At 44.0% G+C, this 19,509-nt stretch overlaps 1 protein-coding gene across 2 annotated transcripts in view; it reads left to right on the top strand.

Moving 5' to 3' along the window:
• The first annotated feature begins 764 nt into the window (after positions 1-764).
• RHPN2 (rhophilin Rho GTPase binding protein 2) overlaps positions 765-19,509 on the top strand; it is a 42,585-nt gene continuing 23,840 nt past the window's right edge. For both annotated transcript variants that reach the window (XM_014595568.3, XM_006274299.4), the window contains exons 1-2: positions 765-908; positions 11,988-12,103. In XM_014595568.3, the coding sequence (XP_014451054.1) occupies positions 843-908; positions 11,988-12,103 (182 nt within the window). In that variant the 5' untranslated portion in view covers positions 765-842. The remainder of the gene's footprint in view (positions 909-11,987; positions 12,104-19,509) is intronic.

Genomic DNA, 19,509 nt, shown 5'->3' with positions numbered 1-19,509 from the left:
TACTTCATTTGAGAGGTGTTAACAACCCTCTCTCCTTTTAAATGATCATGATGATCCATCAGTGGAGCCAGCCTTTGTCTACCACACTGCTGCCTGCAGGCGGTCGCCATACTGCCGCAGTCTGCGGGAGCACACACCGTTCATCCTGGTGACCCTGCTACTTCCCAGCCCTGGGGACTGTTTGTACTGTCATGCCTTCCACTGTTCCTGCGTGTCTCTTCTCCTGAATCATCCCGCCCTGGGCCCGGGCCTGTGAGTAAAGCTTCTAGTTTCACTGGAACTGGAGAAACACACCGTGTCTACAATATCATACGATATCATATAGTGAGAGTATATGACAGCAGTTCCCAAACTCTCCACACATTGCGCCTCACCAATTTAAACACGTTACAGCCTTTAATACCACCAGCACATTTTCCAGTTCAACCTTCTGTACCACCAGCACATTTTTTTTTGCATATAAAGTAAATTAGAATAACTCTGTTAACAGGGACCACTGCCAGGGTGTCTGCGTACCACGGTAGTGCCCGTACCGCAGGTTGGGAGCCACTTATCTTATCTTATCTTATCGCACGGTGAGGCTGCCCCTCCCCGCCTGCGCCCCAGACCCGCCCGTGGCCGCGCGGAGCCGTGACGGGGTGTCCCCGGCAGCCCGCACGCACCTGCTCCTCCCTGCGGCGGGGCCGGGGGCGGGAGCAGCGGCTGCAGCCGGGGCGGCTCCTCCCATGCCGGGGGGAGCGGGTGGCAGCGGAGGCGGAGCCGGAGCCGGAGCCGGAGCAGGACTTGGCTCCCGCCCGCTGGCAGCTCAGAGCCGAGCGCGCTGCCCCCGGACACGGACAGCGATGACGGACACGCTGCTGCCCCGCGGAGCCGCCGAGCCCGCGCCGGACCGCTGCTTCTTCCGAAAGGTGAGCGCCCCCCCCGCCCGGCTCCGGGCTCCGGGCTCCGCCGCGCGGGGGTCCCGCAGGTGCCCGCACGTGCTCGGCGGGGCGGGTCCGCGGGCTCCCCGCGAGCGCCGGGGCGTCTGTTCCAGCCCGGCTGCTGCCCGCCCGGCCGCCCCTTGTCCCGCTTGTAGTCGCCCGCCTCTTCCTCGGGCTCTGAGCTGAGAGCAGGAGCGAGCGCCCGCCCGCTGCTCTGAACGGTGTGGTGCGGTGCGGTGTGGTGTGGTGCGGTGCGGCTGTCTGGTGGCAGGAGCCACCTCGGCTTTAGTTTTACGCGACAGCAGTGGTGGCATTGAGATGGCACCGAGGACGCAGCAAGGTGGAGAGCGGCGCGGCTGACAGCCTTGGTCTTAGCTGCCCTTCCCTCCTCTCCTACCCGTGGCTTGGGGCAGGGCCGTGTGGGTGCAGAATGGCTCGGGCTTCAAAGCGGCGGTCCAAGGCTGAATCTGGGCCCGTGGCTGTAGCCCAGGGGTGCTCAACGTCTGGCTCGCGAGGCCTTGGAAGCTGGCGCACAGGGCTCCCCGTGGGTCAGGAAATGGGGCAATGGGGGAGCGGGGCAGTACTGCCACCCCTCTCCGCTGCCAAAATCCTAGCTCTGGCGTGGCTGGATTGGGGCTGAGCCATGCCCCCAACCTCCTGCGCAGCTGCATTGGACCTGCTGTGCCTACCCCAGGCGCTGGATTGTGTCCACCGGCACTGGGCATAGCCAATCACCCCACCAGCCAAAAAGTTTTGAACAGCACTGCTGTAGCCATACTAAGACTGTCCATTCTCTAAAAGAATTGGCATAAACATCCCCCTTTCCCTTAGTACAAGACATGCTTCACATCTGAACACACACATATCTTTTTGCAATACCTTGTGACAACTGTTTGGATTGTGCCCGTGAGACACACATGCCTTGCTCTGTGACAAGTACTTGAGCACGGCAGTCTCCAGGTCGCTCTGTCTCTGGAAGTTTAAATAGGTTTAGTGCTTTAAACTTGCAAAATACTTCAGATTTAAACTAGTAAGGTTTGAGGTGTACTTACCAGAACACTACAGGGAACCTGGTATTGCCATGCATATAGCTAGATGGGCAAAAACCAGCTTTAGCTCAAATCCCATTTTCTTGCTTCACTTGGTTAGTTCTCCCTTAGTCACCAGTGAGCAGCAGTCTCCTCTTGGTTTGTTTGTAGGTATGCACTGCATTTGCTCATATTTCAGTTAATTTACTATTAGTTTTCCAGCTGCTTTTCTACAAAACTTGACATCTCATGGGCTCTATAGGCTGAATATAATCAGGCTACAAACAAATCTAGTTTAAGAACTTTGAATAAAGATAAGCGGTATTTTATAAATTAGCACAGAGGTGATACAAACAAGGGTTAGAACAGTGCTGTTTTAGTTGGTGCTCTACCCTTTAATGAAATATATCATTAATGCAAGCTTAAAAAGTGGATTTGAGCTTCCTCTCAGTTAAGCTGGTCTAAGTCAGGGTTAACTCCATTAAAATAATTGGTGTTGCACAGATGTAAGACTTATGTAACCAAAAACAATTAAGTTTGTTTCCTTTTATATATAATGGGAGTCATTTTTATTTTCAAGTTCCGGCCCATTGTTCTCATTTTCTCCCCCTTATAGACAGAGCGTAAATCAGATCAAAATCTAGCTCACCATTTCAAAACATAAAAGAGAAGAAAATAATTACTGGTAATTTATCTTCAATTTTGCCTAAAGTGTGTGGCTGGACCAGATATTACTTAAAAGGAATTTGGGATTAGGTAAAACGGCAACTCGGAGAAAACCCTTTCTTGGCTTGGGCATGTAGAGGACAAAGGCGACCTTATTACAAGAGAGTTTCCTTCCGTCATCTATTCTAGATTTTTTTTTAATAGTTCATATATTAGTCCACAAATGTACTTTGGGTAAGTTTTTACCCTTTTTCACAAATCTGTCTGTTCCTGAAAATTACTTAAATGTAATCATTCTTGGTTCTGAACAAAGGGTTAGGGGTTTTGCAGAAGTCAAGACAGGGAAACCAAACCCTCTGGCATAGATATGGCCCAAAACCAATTAAATATGAACAGTACCTAAAAGATATTACACAAAAGAGCTAGGTTTGCCTTTGGCTTTTTAAAATAAAGCTGTTATATATCTGCAGAAACTAAATATTTGAAGACTGGCTTGTAAATTTTGTTTGTGTGTGTTTATGGGAGTTTCTAGCAATAACAAACCAGGACATTTTTTATATGTTAAGATAAATAAATAATAAAGTCTTTCTCACATATACAGTTGAATTATTCACACGAATGGCAGTGATGCTAAATAAATGTTATTACTTTGCACTTTAATAGCCCCTTAGGTGAAAGTATTTCAAATAGCTTCAAACAATTGATTAAACTTCCTTATGCAATAAGGAAATATATTCATTCCTCTGTTTTTAGGCATAGAGCTCTTCAGAAACTTGCCTAAAATCTCCCAGGAAGTCTGTGACTGCTAGGTGTTGTCATACTTATCATCAAAAACAGCAAAACAAATGAGTTTCTTAGTTTGTGGTACTTCGGTTTTTTTTAGGAAACCCTCGTGTAATAGGGTTCTTGTCACAAGAAGGCACGTATCTGCATAATTTGAAAGACCAAATGTGAAGAGACCCTCTTTTATTATCAACTTTTAAATCATAAAAACAATTCTGTCCACATTCCCAAGACACATTCTTGCCACTGTGCTTAATCTACCAACTCAAAATTATCATTGTGGGAAAGTGGTCCTTAGACACTTCTGTGATATGAGGCTTTCTTCCATTTTATATTTATTTTATTTATGTTCTTATGTTAATGGCTTAATATACATCCCCTCTCATAGGAGGAGGCTGTCAAGATTACAGGGTTAGGGGCATCCCTGTCCTATTTCTGGTATCTCTGGCATTTACATTCCCAGGTGTCAGGCTTTGTACCTCTATATATTCTCTAGTGCATTTCCACAATTTGAACACTCTGCACTGGTATCCTATGAATCAGCTGTGCCTACCCAGGATGCTTGACTGAGCTCTGGCTCCTGAAGGGTTTCTTTCCAGCATTATCGAGTGATAAAAAAGTATTTTTTAACCAACTAGCATACTAACCAGCCACACCCCCATCCAGATCTCACCATGCATGTCTGCAGCATTACAAGCTTCTGCTGGCCTGGGAGTGAATATTTAGCCTTGAGTCTTGAATTTGGATTTCTTTGCATGGTAGGCCATAGTGCTGAAGCTAGACTAGACTAGTTAGGGCAACTAGTTTAATGAACCTGTAAGTTCTGGTCAGTTTGATAAAGATATTTTGTATTACTCTTGCTTCTCTTAGAATTTTCCCTCAGTAAACCACATGGGTCAGCTTATAAAGACAAAAAACCTGTCCTCTACACCAGTCAGGGTAAAAAGAAGAGAGAATATTTAGTTCTCTCTACTACAGGGGAGAAGGGTACTGTAATTAGAAGGATAAGGATCTTGGCCCAAAGGCTCAATAATCTGCTCTGAATCAAAAGATTCTTAGCTAGCCCCACTAGTCTGTGCTCTGGGTTATCCTTTTTCTTGTGCCTTCTTCTATTTACCAGTGTGCTGCACCTGTGTCTCCACCAGGGCTTAACCGATCTGACTCTAGTCATTAGTAGCCAAGCAACCATTAACATTAGCTTTTACATAGGCATATTTATTTGCCTATTTGTCCTCCCAACAAGAGTCGGGGAAGGACAGAATGAATAGCAGAATGGTTAGCAAGAAAGGTTTTACTGTCCTTGTACGTCATTCATTCTAAACAAATCAGCACAATCCAACACAGGAAAATCTAAAGAAAGAAGAAATCCAGGCAGCCTTTTCAAAAATCAAATTTCTCTGCTCAAATAATACTACTTTTTGGTTTTGTTTGGAGTATGCTATTGTGCAGCTGGCTTGCTATATATATAGGTAGTTCAATACAGAGGTACTTACAGATTCTTACAATTTGTATTAAACATGTTTTACATTTAGGTACATGGAGTTTAAAAAATCTTGCAAGTGAACAAAGATTTGCATACAGTGCTATAACTGTTTCATTGTGCAATTATAGCCTTATTGCAGTCTTCAGAAGTTTGTCTGTACAATTCTTGCAAATAAGGTAGCCAAGGGGACATGGTTTCATTAGCTTAAAAGAGTACATTCTGGGTTTGGGTGCCTCTGGTCAGTTCTGTAAAGAGATTACTCTGTTTTAACATTTAGATAATGTTGCACAATCAGTTGCATGTGGCCATTTCTTGTTTGATAGTGTATCCTAGGAACAACTAATATACAGCTAATCTCAGTTGCTCAAAAAGTCATGAGTCTGGCTCCCAAGTCATTATATTGACTTTAAAATATGATTTTTTTAAGTGTATGTTTGGTCTTTGTATTTACCTTCTGGCTTTTTAAGCCTTTTGTGTTCATGTTTTCCTTCTTTTTCTAATTTTTTAAAATTAAAAGCTTACTTTAAAAAAAATTAAAGCTGAGATCCTTGTAACTCTAATTTAGTTGGAACTTGATGCTTCATCCTAAATCTTGCAGTGCATCAGGGTAGTTTGCAACATTGAACTAACACAATATCAAGACATTTTCAGTATCAGAGCAGAGGAAAATAAGAAAATATTCAGTATGTTCATTTTGGCAGAGTTTGGCAGAGCCTAGTCATACAGATAGTTACTGTGTAATACTATTCACGTATTTCATACTAGTGAGGTCAATGAAACTCCCAGCGTACGTAAAGATATCTTTAAGTATTTGCAGGATGAGGCCCTTGGCTTGCAGTAGGGCTTGACAAGCAGCACAGGTTACACTGGGCGGACAGGAATGCTTTATTTTAAGCAAGGCGGCACACCCAGTTTCAGCTCTGCGTCACCACTGCCAATCAGTGCATAGCTCATTTATCAGTTCAAACCCCCTGCCTCATGCATCATAGTTCCATTAAATGTAAATACCTCTTTTGATTGTTTGCCAAGCATTTGTGCAGTCATGATTGTGTGTACGTCACACTAGATTTCTGAAATTAACAGTAATTCATTTTTAAGTATTGTAGGTGCTGCCTGGCATCCAAATGAGTTACTTGCTGCTTTTAAATATGGGGACTACATTTTCCCCTTTATCCTCCTTTGATAGCTGCTGTCTTGAAAACTATTATCCCTCTATGCAGGTGGACCGTATATTGCATTCTTTCTGTCTAAGCACAATGCCTTATATGTTCTCTATAATGCACAGGGGATTGGGGAATCAGAATGCAGTGTTCACAATCTTGCTCAAAAATGAGTTGTTGCCCCCTCAAGCCATGTCAAGTCCTTTGGTACTCCAGATATGTCTATCGACCGGGCAAAGATTGCCTTAAAGTACCAGCTCAAAATGTTCTCATGGACTTGTAGCACCTACTTCCAAGAGAGCACATGCCACCGTCAGTAACCCTCTTCACTGGCACATTTGTATGAAATTCACATAAACCTGAGGAAATAACCCCACCAAACTCCTTATTTGGTGTTAGGCTACCCAGTAAACCTTTTGTTGTTCAAAGAGACATTAAGACCATGACGAAATTAGCTGTAAATTGTGGTTCAGTATTTGGAGCTAAATTATTTCTGAATCCATTGTTCTTTTAGAAAAATTGTGACAGCATTTAAGAGCTTGGATTATGTAATTTTAATGTATGTGAGGCAAAAGAAATGTAATTATTCGTGTCCAGTATAGTGCTCTGGAGTTTTTATGAAACGCATTCAATTAAAAGCTCTTGATTTCACTGAATTACTTTCAGGTTTGAACTTTTTAGGAAACATTTCAAGTTTAGCTAACAAATTCAAATTCAGATGACCATGGCAGAGATCAATAATATGGGTGTTATTTTGTACACTATTCAAAATAGAATTTAAATTATTTATAACATTTTTCATATTGATGATATTCAAAATATTATAAACATGTTAAGTTTTGGCAGTGAAATGACTACTTAATTTACTTATATTGCCTTTGTGCATTTGACACTGGTAATTCTCTCCTTAGTTTGGATACCAGGACCTTTTTTTCTGAAGGACGTACTCTTAAGCATCCAAGATATTAGTTATCCTATTCTATAGAGTTATACTATGTGCCAAGTGAAAAATGCCAAGTAACTTTGATAAAGATGAGAGGTAGGAGGAAGGTGACACAATCTTCCCTAAATTTGTACTTTGTGCAAGCCCAGGTATATTTCCTGACCTGAAATGTGACTGTTCTTTTGGCCAGCAGATCCAAATATTAGCTTGTTGTGGACCATTGTCAAGAGAAATTGTGAGTTAGAGGGACAAAATCTTAAACCTGGCTATTTTCAGTTCTGCCCATTAGGTTCAAAATTAATTATGTCAAAGGGAACTATGGCAAGTCTAAACACACAATGGAAATGATGTGTTTGACACACACAATGGAAATGATGTGTTTGACTTTTGTACTCTTTTTATTCTTAGTCATGTTTAATATACAACAGGCTGCAGTATGCATGGATCTATTTGCTCTATGTATTTCCTTCATTCACACTCACTAGATCCAAAATAAATATTTACAGTCAGAAAATCTGGAAGGACTAAAATTGAAATCTGGGCTTATCTCCAAAGCAGATATTCTTAAATTTTGAAGTATCTGCTTTGCAACTAAATTCATGCAACTAGTCACTTATTTACCAGTGGCTGATCAGATTTTAATTTCCTTGGATGTCATGAGAATTTAAAATAGTTATATTATTAATGTAAAAATACATTCAATATAGAAACGTGCGTACATTTTAGGGGTACAAGAGGTATAACTACTCACTAATTTGTTCTTGTCTCTACACTCCTCTACATCCTAAGCATCCCTGATAGAGGAATGAGGAATCTTCACTTTCCTACTTTTAAATCCTTCTGGAATAATATACTTTCCCTCTAAGTAAGAATTAGGTAGAAGCCCAAATGGAATACGTCAGTGTTATTGTTATTAAACAATGCTAGGCTCTGCATAGGCAATGTTGAAAGCACACATCATGTTTTCTGATTTCAGAGTCTGTGTGATCTCATGTTCTTACCAAAAATAACTTTATAGCTCACATAAATAGCATATAGTACAATTCTAAAGCATGTGTCATATGGGCCTGTCCTCTGGTAAGGATATATATAAAAAGAAAACCACATTAACTTCCTGATTCTTTAGTTTATCACTGATATACAACTAAGCAGAAAAATACAGAATGGAATGTTTGACATATATAGTTTATGAAGCAATAAAACTACTTGTGTCTTGGCAGAAAATATCTATATAAATTGCAGTTACACTCTGAAAATGTGATTCTAAAAAATGTCAGGACAGAGTTCAGAGTTCTGTGTTTACTTTCTTGAATTGCTGCAGTAGCAAATGTATTCAGTTTTCATGTAAAATTAGTGTACTTTTCTAATTGCCTGTCCTGCAGACTGAGAATCAAGGTATATTCTTTGCAGTACATGCATCACTACTCATAACATATGTCCTTCAGTTGGAATATAATCAATGATTTTACTGATGGTGTGTAAGGTAGAGTAGCATCCAGCCAGTGCTGTAGCAAGGAAGGGGCGAGCAGGGTGACTGCCCTGGGCACCAAAGCGAAGGGGTGCCAACGGGCACTACCCAGCCAGGGCAGGGCATAAGACAGAGTCAGGAGTGGCTCATTTGGAGAGGGAGGGGCACGGGGATGAGGGAAGGGTGGCTCCTGCCATTGCATGCACTTCTGGGCAAGCATTGGGGGGCTTGTGCCCCTTGGATCTGTGTGTGGGGTGAGGGTGGGCTGCCGCTGTGGGCTTTGCCCTGGGCACCAAACTTAATTCCTATGGCACTGCATCCAGCCCACTGAGTTGTGTGAACTCTGCAGAGATAACAGGAATATGGCTTTGTACAAATGGAACCAAACTATACCTTGCTGCAAAAGAAAAAAGTATGTGTGTTATAGGAGAAGGGAAGTCCTAGAGATAGAAAAATACAACAGGGCTTCCCCATCATGGGTTTTTTGCTGAAGTCATTGTCAGATTGTGTTTGTTCCCCATTGCAGATGCATGAAAATATACAACACTACACTAGCTACTCTACATCCCGTGCTCCTGTCCACCAGCACTCTAGCAGCTTGATTTCTAGTATAGCCAGCTTGTCCATGAATTTTCCATAGACAGCAGCTAAGGGACTCTGTACAGAAGGGAAATTTTACAACATGGTGGGTTCTATCAACAGATAATAAAATCTTGATCATGGGCTCCTTCTAGGGCTTGAGGAGCCAGACCTGTACATAGCCCTGCCATGCTTTCATCATGGAGATAAAAGTACAGTACAGCAGTGCCAGGGGGAGCACATCCAGTACGCCAACAGAGACATTACTGCATCGGGCCAGCCCTGTCTCCTTGTTCTTTCCACAGCCATGTTAGTGCTAGGACCCACAAAAAACTGTTTTTGCACTGAAGGACTTGCACAGGACTATATTGGTGGCTGGCACTGACATGGAAGGAAGTCTTTTTGCTCCATAATTTCCCTTTGCATGGAGTTTAATGTCACTGCAGTTTCCTCATTCTAGCCTTTTGTGTTCTTGTGTCTTTTGAGTTGGGGCTAATCAAAAGCCCACTGAAATCAATGAAAGACTTCAGGGAATTTGGGATCAGGATAATCTGAAAGGTTTCCCACAAATCTAAAATGTTTCCCACATGTGGTGTTTTTAAAGGGGATTTTAATGATGTCATGGTCCGTGCTCGCCTGGGCGCACACATGTGGTATATGGCACCACAGACCCGTCTGCAGCCCCACGCACCACACATACAGGTGTTCCCCGTGCTGCTACTTTGCAGCATGGAGGGTTTTTTTACCCCAGGGTCAAAAAAACCCATGCCAGAACAAAAGCGGGGCAGTGCACGTGGCAGCGCACACCACCCAAAACCGGAGCCTGCTGACTGGAGTCATGCCCTAGCTGTTGGCCAAGCCTCCTGCTGTAGGAGCTCTGTGCCTGCAGTTCTTGGACGCCCCCAGGTAAGGCTGCTGGGGCCAGCACAGTTGCTGGCCCAGCCTCCCCTGCCCCACCTGGGGTAACTTGCCACATGCCATAGAGCACATGGCATGGGTGTTCCCCGGGGATAAGCAGCAAAGGCACAAGATGTGCCGCTGCTACTTGTACCCAGGGAAACCACATGTTTCTGCTTGTCTGGATGTGCCCATGAAGGCTACCTAGCACACAGGAGGGCACTGAAGTCTTGGGATAGAGAGCAACACTATAACCAAGGATTGGAGAAGAATACAAAGGAGGATTGAGAATAGATACTTAGAAGTGGTTGAAGCAGAAGGGAGAGATAATACAGGAAGAGAATGCAGACTTGTATAATGTAAGCAAAGATGCAGAAAGCTTAAGACAAAAACCAGATGCTTCAGGTTGGTAGGAGGAGCAAGAGAAACCCTGCAAAGGAATGCAAAATTTTGAGTAAACAGGCCAAAGTGGATGGAGAGAAAAAGATCTTAGGCAGCTGTAAGAGAAGCAGAAATTATACAATACAAAATGGGGGGAAAAAACAAAGCAGGTGGAAAAGTGGTAGCAAAGAAAAGGTTGCGGGACAAGAACATAGATCAGCAGCCACTAGGATCAAGAAATGGCTTACATATTGCAATACTATGCCATATCATCAGATATAACAATCCTCCATTCACATTTAACTGCATCTATGTGTATAAACCAGCATTGAGTTCTCTAGCATTGCAGTTCTCTCTGACCACTTTCTTGCCTGAGAGATCTATCCAGTTGGCCTTGAATGAACAAAAAAGTCTGCTACACATCCCAGTTTTCTCTAACAAAATAAAATTAACTCCATCCACCAGCCTTCTCACCAGTCGATATGTGATAAAGGAGGACACTTACCGTGCACTGAAGTTTTGAATTTCTGGTCCCCACGGTAATTGGTTTCAGTGCAGAAACACATCAGTAACTAGAGAGTAATTAAATTTGACATGTTTTTCCGGCAATCTGGCAAACTTTTTTTTGCTGTAGATGTTCACACAAGTTTTCCTGCAACTTTACTGGATACTTTGTAAAATGCAAACTTCTCAAACTGCAGTTCGGCTTTCAATTACACCAGTGTAAATCTGGAGTGGCATTATGAGTACGTCTTCACAACACAAGGCAGTGCCATATGAACAAACCCTATGTCTTAGCTTATAGCGAATATATTTTCTCTATTGCCTGATCAATGATTCTACATTTGCCAACCTAAGACAGGACTAAATTTCAAACAGGTAAGGACAGCACCATGCACTATCAATATGATGCCTTCTGAAGTGCTGGTATTAGCATGCCTGTGCTTTCTGGATAAATGAATGCCTAAACAGAAATTGTTGGGAATTCTTTGACTTGTCAAAGCTGAGTTGTCAAAAATGAGATTAAGTTTGGAATAGATTTTCTGGTAAAACCAGAGGAGGAATTCACTGGAGACATGAAAGGCCGAGGTCTCTCAGTCCCTGTTCTGGATGACTGGAGAGATTGTTGAGGTCTGTCCCTCCCATTTGCCATTAAAAATTGTGATACATCTAAATCTTGTCCCAATGTAGAATACAAAAAAGTTGAAACTCTGAAAATTTTCATGGGATGAGAAAACCATTTCTCATCCAGCTCTACATAATGTGAGAATGTGAGGAAATGACACGGTGGCCATGTTCTCCGACCTTTCACTGTTTGGTTTTTTTTTTGTCATGATGTAGTTTTTGTGACAGTCCATCAGGAACTCAGGTGTATGAATCTAGTAGAACTATACTGAGATTGGCATGGTTTTTTGGAGTCACACAAACATCATTGACAATGGATAAATGAACTTCCTCTAGGGTAATGAGAAAATTATGCCGTGACATTTTTTATTTTATTTTACTTTGTTATCAATGAACTCTTTTAAGGTTAAACTATAAAGAATGTTCTTTAATCAAATTGGTTTGTTTCATGTTTTACACATTATATTTTTTTTGTCTTAGATGTAATTACAAATTGTTGTTGTTCACGCTTTTTGTTGTGCACCGCTGACAAATAATGTTTCCCTTAACTCCAGGGCTGTAACCCACTTGCTGAGACAGGCAGAAGCAAGCTACAAAATCAAAGAGCTATTCTAAACCAACAGATCCTGAAAGCAGTAAGGTTGAGAGCTGGTGCAGAAAATCTTCTAAGGTAGGTTCCCACTGCTCACTTCTGTTCTGTCTGAAACAACAACATGTTCTTTGTTCTCGCTGCCAGAGTGCCCTCCAGTTCCCCATCAGGCTCCTATGTGCTCCTGTACCTTGCAGAACACACTGCAGTTGGATGTAACAACTCAACAATGTTTTTACAACCTCCTTCTATAAAATCATTAACTGTTCCCAAATGTTTTATGGGCCTCCAAGGTGCACTTTGAAAGTCTCTATATTATAGCAACCAGGCATTGGGCTGGGATCTTAAATTACTTTGTTTAAAGACTACTGAAATGGTCCTAATTCCGTTTTGTTGGAATCTTTCATTGGACAGTGATGGTTGTTTGCTTGATTCCTGCCTATAAAGGGAATAGGTGAATATCTTTCTAATCATTGGGTCTGTGTCCCATAGTTAAAGAGGATCCCCCCAGTGCAGTTGAGTGTTAGCAGTCAGTTGTCTATGTGGCACATGGCCGATTGCTGCCAGCTGTTGCTGACACTGGATATAGATTTATGGTATTACCTTTAATTCTTCAAGTTGCATCATGAAAGAAGAGGGTGGGAAGGTGACATGCCAGCCACTGGGCCACAATATTCAGGCTCTTCTTCTAGGCCTCTCCCTGCAGAGAATCTCCAAGAATCTGTGAACACTTTTTAGTCTCCAAGAGCAAGCAGCCAGGGTTTCTTCAGAGAAGTAAAGATTACTCTTGTAATGCTTGCTTCCTTAAAGCTTGACTTTATTTGATTGGCTTCACATTTGCCTGCCACCCACTTTTCTCCTTGACCTTAGGAAGTGACAGCTTCTCAGAGGCAGATCTTCATTAGCATCATGGTCTCACTGACTTCCATGGAACTATGACAGTTTGTAGCAGCGGTACCTCCATGGCTGGCTGTTCTGGTGCTCGCTGTGCTGGATAAGACTGTAGCCTACATTTTGTTGAGAGAGAGAATATTTAGATTCGCTTTTAAAAAAAGCGGACACACTTTTTGTTGAATTGATTTAATTTTATTTGTATTAATGTCTAGGTGGCTCATGTTGGGACTGATTTTCAGAAGAGATGAGCACCAACTGAACTTCATTATTTCTGGTCATGCTCATCTTCTCTGAAAGTCAGCCTCAAAGTTGAGCTCCTTATATCAACACCCACTTTTGAAAACACACTAGTGACTCTAGCATCTAAGTAAGGAATGCTGAATAGAAGCCAGGTCTGGTATCCAAGGGCAACACTTTATTAAGGGCAAACCACATCTTCAATATCAAATGACATCAAAACTTATTCAGTCAGACTACTAAAACGTATATTGCTTACAGATGCCTCGGGTAAACAAGGTTCTTATAATAAACTGGCTATTGTGGGGTATTAAATAGAGCTGTACAAATCCAAAGTGCTCCTCACAAAGAGAAGAACACATACATTTCAGTTGTGTTTACATTTCTTCATTCTTCAGAAGCAGCAAGCCTGTCCTTTGTTCACAAAGAGCCTCTCTCAAGAAACTTGAAATGCTGGTTCTCTTACCGCTGGCTGAAACAAAAGTAATCAGATCACATCCTTCAATGAAAAAGACCAAACTTCCCATTACTTCTGTAGTCTGGGAGGCTTTGGCTAAGACTGAAACACGATTCCAGTCCTGCAGATCTTATGACTATTGTATAGTGCTCAGGGCTCTCCTTAGGATTCTGGCATCATACTTCCCTCAGAATCGAGCGGGCATTGCCTGTTTCTGGTACCTGCAACCTGTGTGCTTTCATATGATCCTACGTGGGTCGTACATGGAACAGGAGGTAATGCTGCTTGAGAGATGGCCTTATGTCTTTCAGCCGCATACATTTTATAATTCTCATGCTTCAGTGTCTGTGCTGAGAGGAGAATGCTATATGATAAGCTACTTATACAGTAGTTGAATTGGATTTGTGAGGTGTAGGTCTTGCCAGTATAATCCAAATGCTTTATTATGATTTTCATTATAAAACACTATCTAGATAAGAGGAATGATATACAAAAAAAATTATCTGGAGATCAGCAAGGTGTTTTACATTTTTCTTTTGTCTTCATAATAAAAATATTGGATAAAAAATTAGTCCCAGGATAGTAATCAAAATTTTTCTAAGCAATGGTGGTGTGTAAAGCTGGAGGAGGTGACTATGGAGGGGTCTTTAAGTCTGTTACAGGTGAAGGACTGTTCACAGATCTCTATCTGTATTTAGGATTGACCTTGAGGTTGCCCTCATCCAGTCTGAGCCATGGGAGCCAACCCTCCATATCTGTATCATACCTCTATATGAGGTATGCCTACCTCAACATTATTCACATCGTACTTCTTATTTACAAAGTGGAATTCTTTCAGAAACTGGTTTGTAAACTATGTGCCTCTCTTTCCTGGCTTGGCTCTGCTTAAAGACAGTAGAGAGAAGAAGTCAGGCACAGAGGCTGGATCCAGAGGCTCAGTCCTTCAGAGAGATGCTCTGGCTACTGGCCAGAGTATTTCCCCTCCTTTAGTTCTGGCCTGGCTCTAGCACACCAGGAGCCAAGAGAAGTGGGGAAAGGGCAGTTTGCCCAAAGCGAGGCATTTTGCCCTGCACTAAAGTGCATGTGCAGAGGTGTGCGCAGCAGCAAAAAGTAGCAGCACAAATTACTGCAACTGCAAGCACACACCTCTGCATATGGGGACGTGCCCAGAGAAGCTAAAGTCAGAAATGGGGTAATGAAGGCTTTCTGCTGGCAGGCTTTCTGTGCCGGAGGCCTACAGGGTATAGAAGAGTTTCAGAGTTCAGAAAGGGGAGGGCTAGGAAGCAAGCAGTGATAGGGTTAGTTGATCTTGTTCTTGGAAGCTCAGCAAACGGGGGTTCAGAGTGTAAATAGATCTTGTGTATGGGGTTGATGATGACCTTTAGGTTGACTCCAGTACAGACATAACCACTGTGACTTTGCAGAGAAGGTATAAGTGCAAAACATGAAGGGTAAAACAGTAGCAGCACAAAACTTTTTGCCACTGTGCATGCCCCCACCCATGTGCTTTGGTGCAGGGAAAAATGCCCTGCTTTGGGCAAACTGCCCTTTCCCTGCATCTCCCAGCTCCTGGCTTGGAGGCGGGGTGAAACTAAAGGAGGGGAGACACTCTGGCCAATAAAAGTTCACCTGCAGCTGCTGACGTGTCCATTCCCTGCCCATGTGACCAGCACAAGGTAAATCGTAAGCCATGGAAAGCAATGGTTGTCTGAACTTACAAGGTACTACGAGCTGGCGATGGGGTTCCCACATCTCGGCATGGTTCTTCGGTACCCACAACCGATAGAGGAGTCCCTTATCCCAGACCACCTGTTCCCTCTTATCTGGGGTGAACTCTGTCTCTTGCTCCTGAGTCATCTGCTGGAGTTCCTCCAAGCTGGGGTCCTCTAGAACCTCCTGCTTGAACTCCTCTTGCCCGGCTAAGCAATCAGCAGGGAGTTCTGGCGCTCCTGTAAAGAGTGCACCTTCACCCTTGGGGATGTCCTCTAACTTCTCCCCAAGAGTCTCAGTTCCCTCTGCCACTGACTGACCAGACTCCTCCCTGGGGCTGTCAGTTAACCCAACCTTGAGGTCACTAGTTTCCTCAATGGCTGGTGGCTGGTCGCAGTCAGAGGGAGTCTGAGTCTCTCCCTTCTCCCCCTCTGCCCCAGTAGCCAAGTGGGTGACCGGGCCCTGGGAAGTTTCTACTCCTCCCATCTCAGCCTTTCTGCTTTGTTGACAAGTCACCACACTAACACGGTAAGGCTCTAGGAGGTGGTCCTCCTCCCTTTCCAGGTATTTTAGCTCCAAAACATCACATCCCACCAGGATGGGAACAGGAGCCCCTTCCAGCACTCCTAGTTCTATGCACATCCTGCAGCCTCTCCACTCACTGGGGAGACGGGTTACTGGTACGTCGAATGGCTGAGCCCCCCACCCCTTGAGTGGTAAGGGTCCTCCCCGGGACTATATCCACAGGTGAAACAAGGTTGATATTGATTAAGGACACACTGGCCCCTGTGTCCAGTTCCCTGACAAGGGTTCTCCCATTTACCATTATATTAGTCCGGTGGGCAGCCATCACCTCCTCTGGCTTAGTAATCCTGTAGCAACAGGTACATGCCTCAGAGTGGCTCGGGTCTCCCTGCTCACTGTTTACAGCTGTTGCATGTCTGACTGGCTTGGTTTTGTTGCTTAGCTTTGGGCAGCTGGGCCTGATGTGGCCCAGCTCCCTGCAGTTATAGCACCCCCTTTTTTCCGACTTGGGTGGTTTGTCCAAATCTTGGCCCGCCTTGCGCTCAGCAGGAGGTGGCCCTCCCTTCCCCCCTTTGCGGAACCCCTTCTGTTCCTTCCCAAAGTAGGAAAGCTTTTGGTTCAGCCCCTGTCTATTTAGCAACAGCTAGTCCGCAATTTTTATAGCTTCCCAGATTGTTTTATGGCCCCTATCCTTGACAAGAGTTTTAATCTCCCTCGGGCATTTGTAATAGAATTGGTCCAGCACCATAAGCATGTCCACCTCCTCCATGGTGGAAGCTTCAGCTCTCTTCTTCCATTTCTGGTATGAGTCCCATAGCAGGGCCCCAAATTTGTTCATGGTCTTTCCCAGCTGGGAAATTTTTCTTGGAAGTAATCTGGACCTAACTTAAACCTTACATGCACTGCCTCTCTAAAGGTGTTGTAGTTATCTGCTGATTCCGAGGGCAGGCTATTCAGGACAATGGACATGTTGCCCTCGACCAGAGCAGCCATGTGTTTCATGAACTCTTCTTTTGGCAACGTCCATCGGCGTGCTTGGCTTTCAAAGTTGCTTAGGAACACTTTGTGATCATCCCCATCTTTGCAGCAAGAGAAGACTGGGGTGTTCAGTGTGGGGAGTGCAGCTGGGCGCCTGCGGTTTCAGCATTTGTCTGCAACCAGAGCACTGCCAGTTAGTGCTTGTGCTGGCGCAGGGGCTCTCTAGCTCAGGGGTGGGCAAAATGTGGCCCATGGGCCGGATGTGGCCCGCCAGGCCATTCTATCTGGCCCACCAGGCCCCTAAGAAATGTAGAAAATTAATATTTATCTGCCCCTGGCTGCCTGTCTTGTGGCCCTTGATGGTTTGCCAAAACTCAGTAAGCGGTCCTCCCCCCAAAATAATTGCCCGCCCCTGCTCTAGCTTCATGCTTGCACTGTTCCTTCCCATGCTGGCACTGTGTCTCCTCCCACTGGCGCTGGGCCTCCAGCTCCATCCTTTTCAACTCTAGCTCGTGCTTGAACCCGCGCTCTCGCTCCTCAGCTTCTAGCTGCAGCTGGAATTTCCGCAAGTCCCACTCAGAGCGTGGCCCCCCAGTGCCCCCCGTGGGTTTTGGAAGGACACGTGGAGGTGATCTTGCAGCCTGGTCATTATCACACAGGATCTTAATCAGGTCTTCCCTCTTCTGCTCCTTCCTCACTGGAAGGCCTCTCTTTCATCAGCTCTCTCAAGTCAGCCACTGTCATGTGGTCATACTCATCAGCCATCCTAGCTATCTACACTGTCAGTAGACCCAATGCCAAATTAGAAATTGTTTGCTCAAGGGTTTTCAGCAACTCTATTCCCTTCCCCAAATTATGCCTTCAGTACAGCAGGTTGTCAGATCCCACTGATACCACCATGTGTGGTGGGCCAGTAGCGGGTGCTGCTGCACTGAGCCACCCACCTCACTGCGCCTGACCACCTTCCAAGCTCCAAGTGCCTCCCTGGAGGCACCTCACGTCTGGCCAACCCCCTTCCTAGAGCACAGCCGCTAGCCTGGGGGTAGAGCTGCCACCATCCAGGGATGGGCTTGATTCTGGCACTGTGCCCCCTGGGAAACACAAGTCTAGTAGCCCTCGAAGGTACTTGACTCACTTCAAGAACTTGGGGTGCTTCCCTCAGTTGGAAGCACAAATAGTGGTCTCCCTTTGTCAGCCGAACCAAAAGGACCCCAAGGCATAATCTAGACCCGCTCCCAATAAGTCTCCCACACTAGGTACAAAGGAGAACTTTACTGGTTATAAGGAGTAGGGTTGGAATAGGGTACAGAGTTGAGTAGTATCAGAGAAATCACATAGAGCAAACAAGGTGGCTGGAGTAGCCTTTGATCACGTATCTGAGTTATTGCAAGCTATATATCTAGTTAGATCTCAGGTAGTTTACTCACAAGTATCATCCAGAGGCAGGTGGAGATTCCCTCTGGAGGCAGGCAGTTCCTTGATCATGAGTTTTGAGAGAGAGACCAAGTTTCAGATGGTCCAGCTCTTCTCTCTCTCTGACTCATCCTCATGGCTGCTGCCCCTTCCCCATGGGCAGTACTTAACTTATATAGCCCTTATGACCTCATTTACCTGGTCCAATGGAGGCCAGCACCCATTGGCTGTCAGCCAACCAATTTGAAATGCATCGCTGGTTGCTGGGCAGACTGGCAGTCTTTAGCCCACCAGGGAGCCCAAGCCCTTCACCCAGGTATGTAATGCTAGTCACATAGGCAGAGGGAGCAGGTTTCCCCACTCCCTCAGGAATGTATCCAGCTCAGGTTGCCTAAAGAAATAGGATAGGGTGTGTACCCTCTGCAGGGCCCATCCTAACCAAATTGTCACAGAGCAGAGTTTTTGGGGAGAAACAGAGGTGGCCTTCTGCCACACAGCTTATAATGAAACATTCATGCTTTCATGGAGAACTGTAGCAAGCATATCCTAAGTTGCAATGCCATTTATACAACTGTGCTTGTTAATTATTCAATTGACTATTTGGTTCTGTGCAGCTAAGTTAAAGAGTATCAATTCAAATGCAAATAAACATTTTTCATACTTCATAAAGTACTTTTGTGTTGCCAGTAAATTGTTTATCTTTAAGCAGCACTTATGATAAATATCTTCATGAGGTTTCTAGATATAAGCCAGTATTGTGTTGAATGTGTATGATTCATGCTAAAAGAAGGTGAAAATACAGTTACACCCACAAATAATCAGATAAGAACACATGCAGAAGTGCTTGTGGGGTTATTTTTAAACGATACATCTGCTGTGCTAATGGTAGAAAAGGATGTTGTGTGTGTGTGTGTGTGTGTATATATATATATATATATATATATATATATATATATATATATGAATTACAAATGGAATGAAAAAAATATCTTAAGCTTATTAGGAAAATAAAACTAAGGGGAAATCATATAACTTTTCTGATGTGGGGGGAAAGTGTTTGTTAAAAAAACTGTACTATCAGAAATCACAACGGATGATTAATGAGGTGTCCCGTGAAAGAAAGGGAGAGCTTTGCTTTTGATAAAACCAAGACGAGTATCTTTTCCTTTACAGTTAATTGTAGGAGAAGCCCTCATCATCAGCCCTAGTTTTCTATTTTAAGAACATGTTGAAGATGTAAATTTTCCTGGTCCACTTTTGTGCTTTGTCATAA

This window comes from Alligator mississippiensis, chromosome 10 (genome assembly GCF_030867095.1).
Source record: "Alligator mississippiensis isolate rAllMis1 chromosome 10, rAllMis1, whole genome shotgun sequence".
NCBI classification, from domain to species: Eukaryota; Metazoa; Chordata; order Crocodylia; family Alligatoridae; genus Alligator; species Alligator mississippiensis.
The sequence above is the reverse complement of the archived record's forward strand: the minus strand, read 5'-3'. Positions and strand labels throughout refer to the sequence as shown.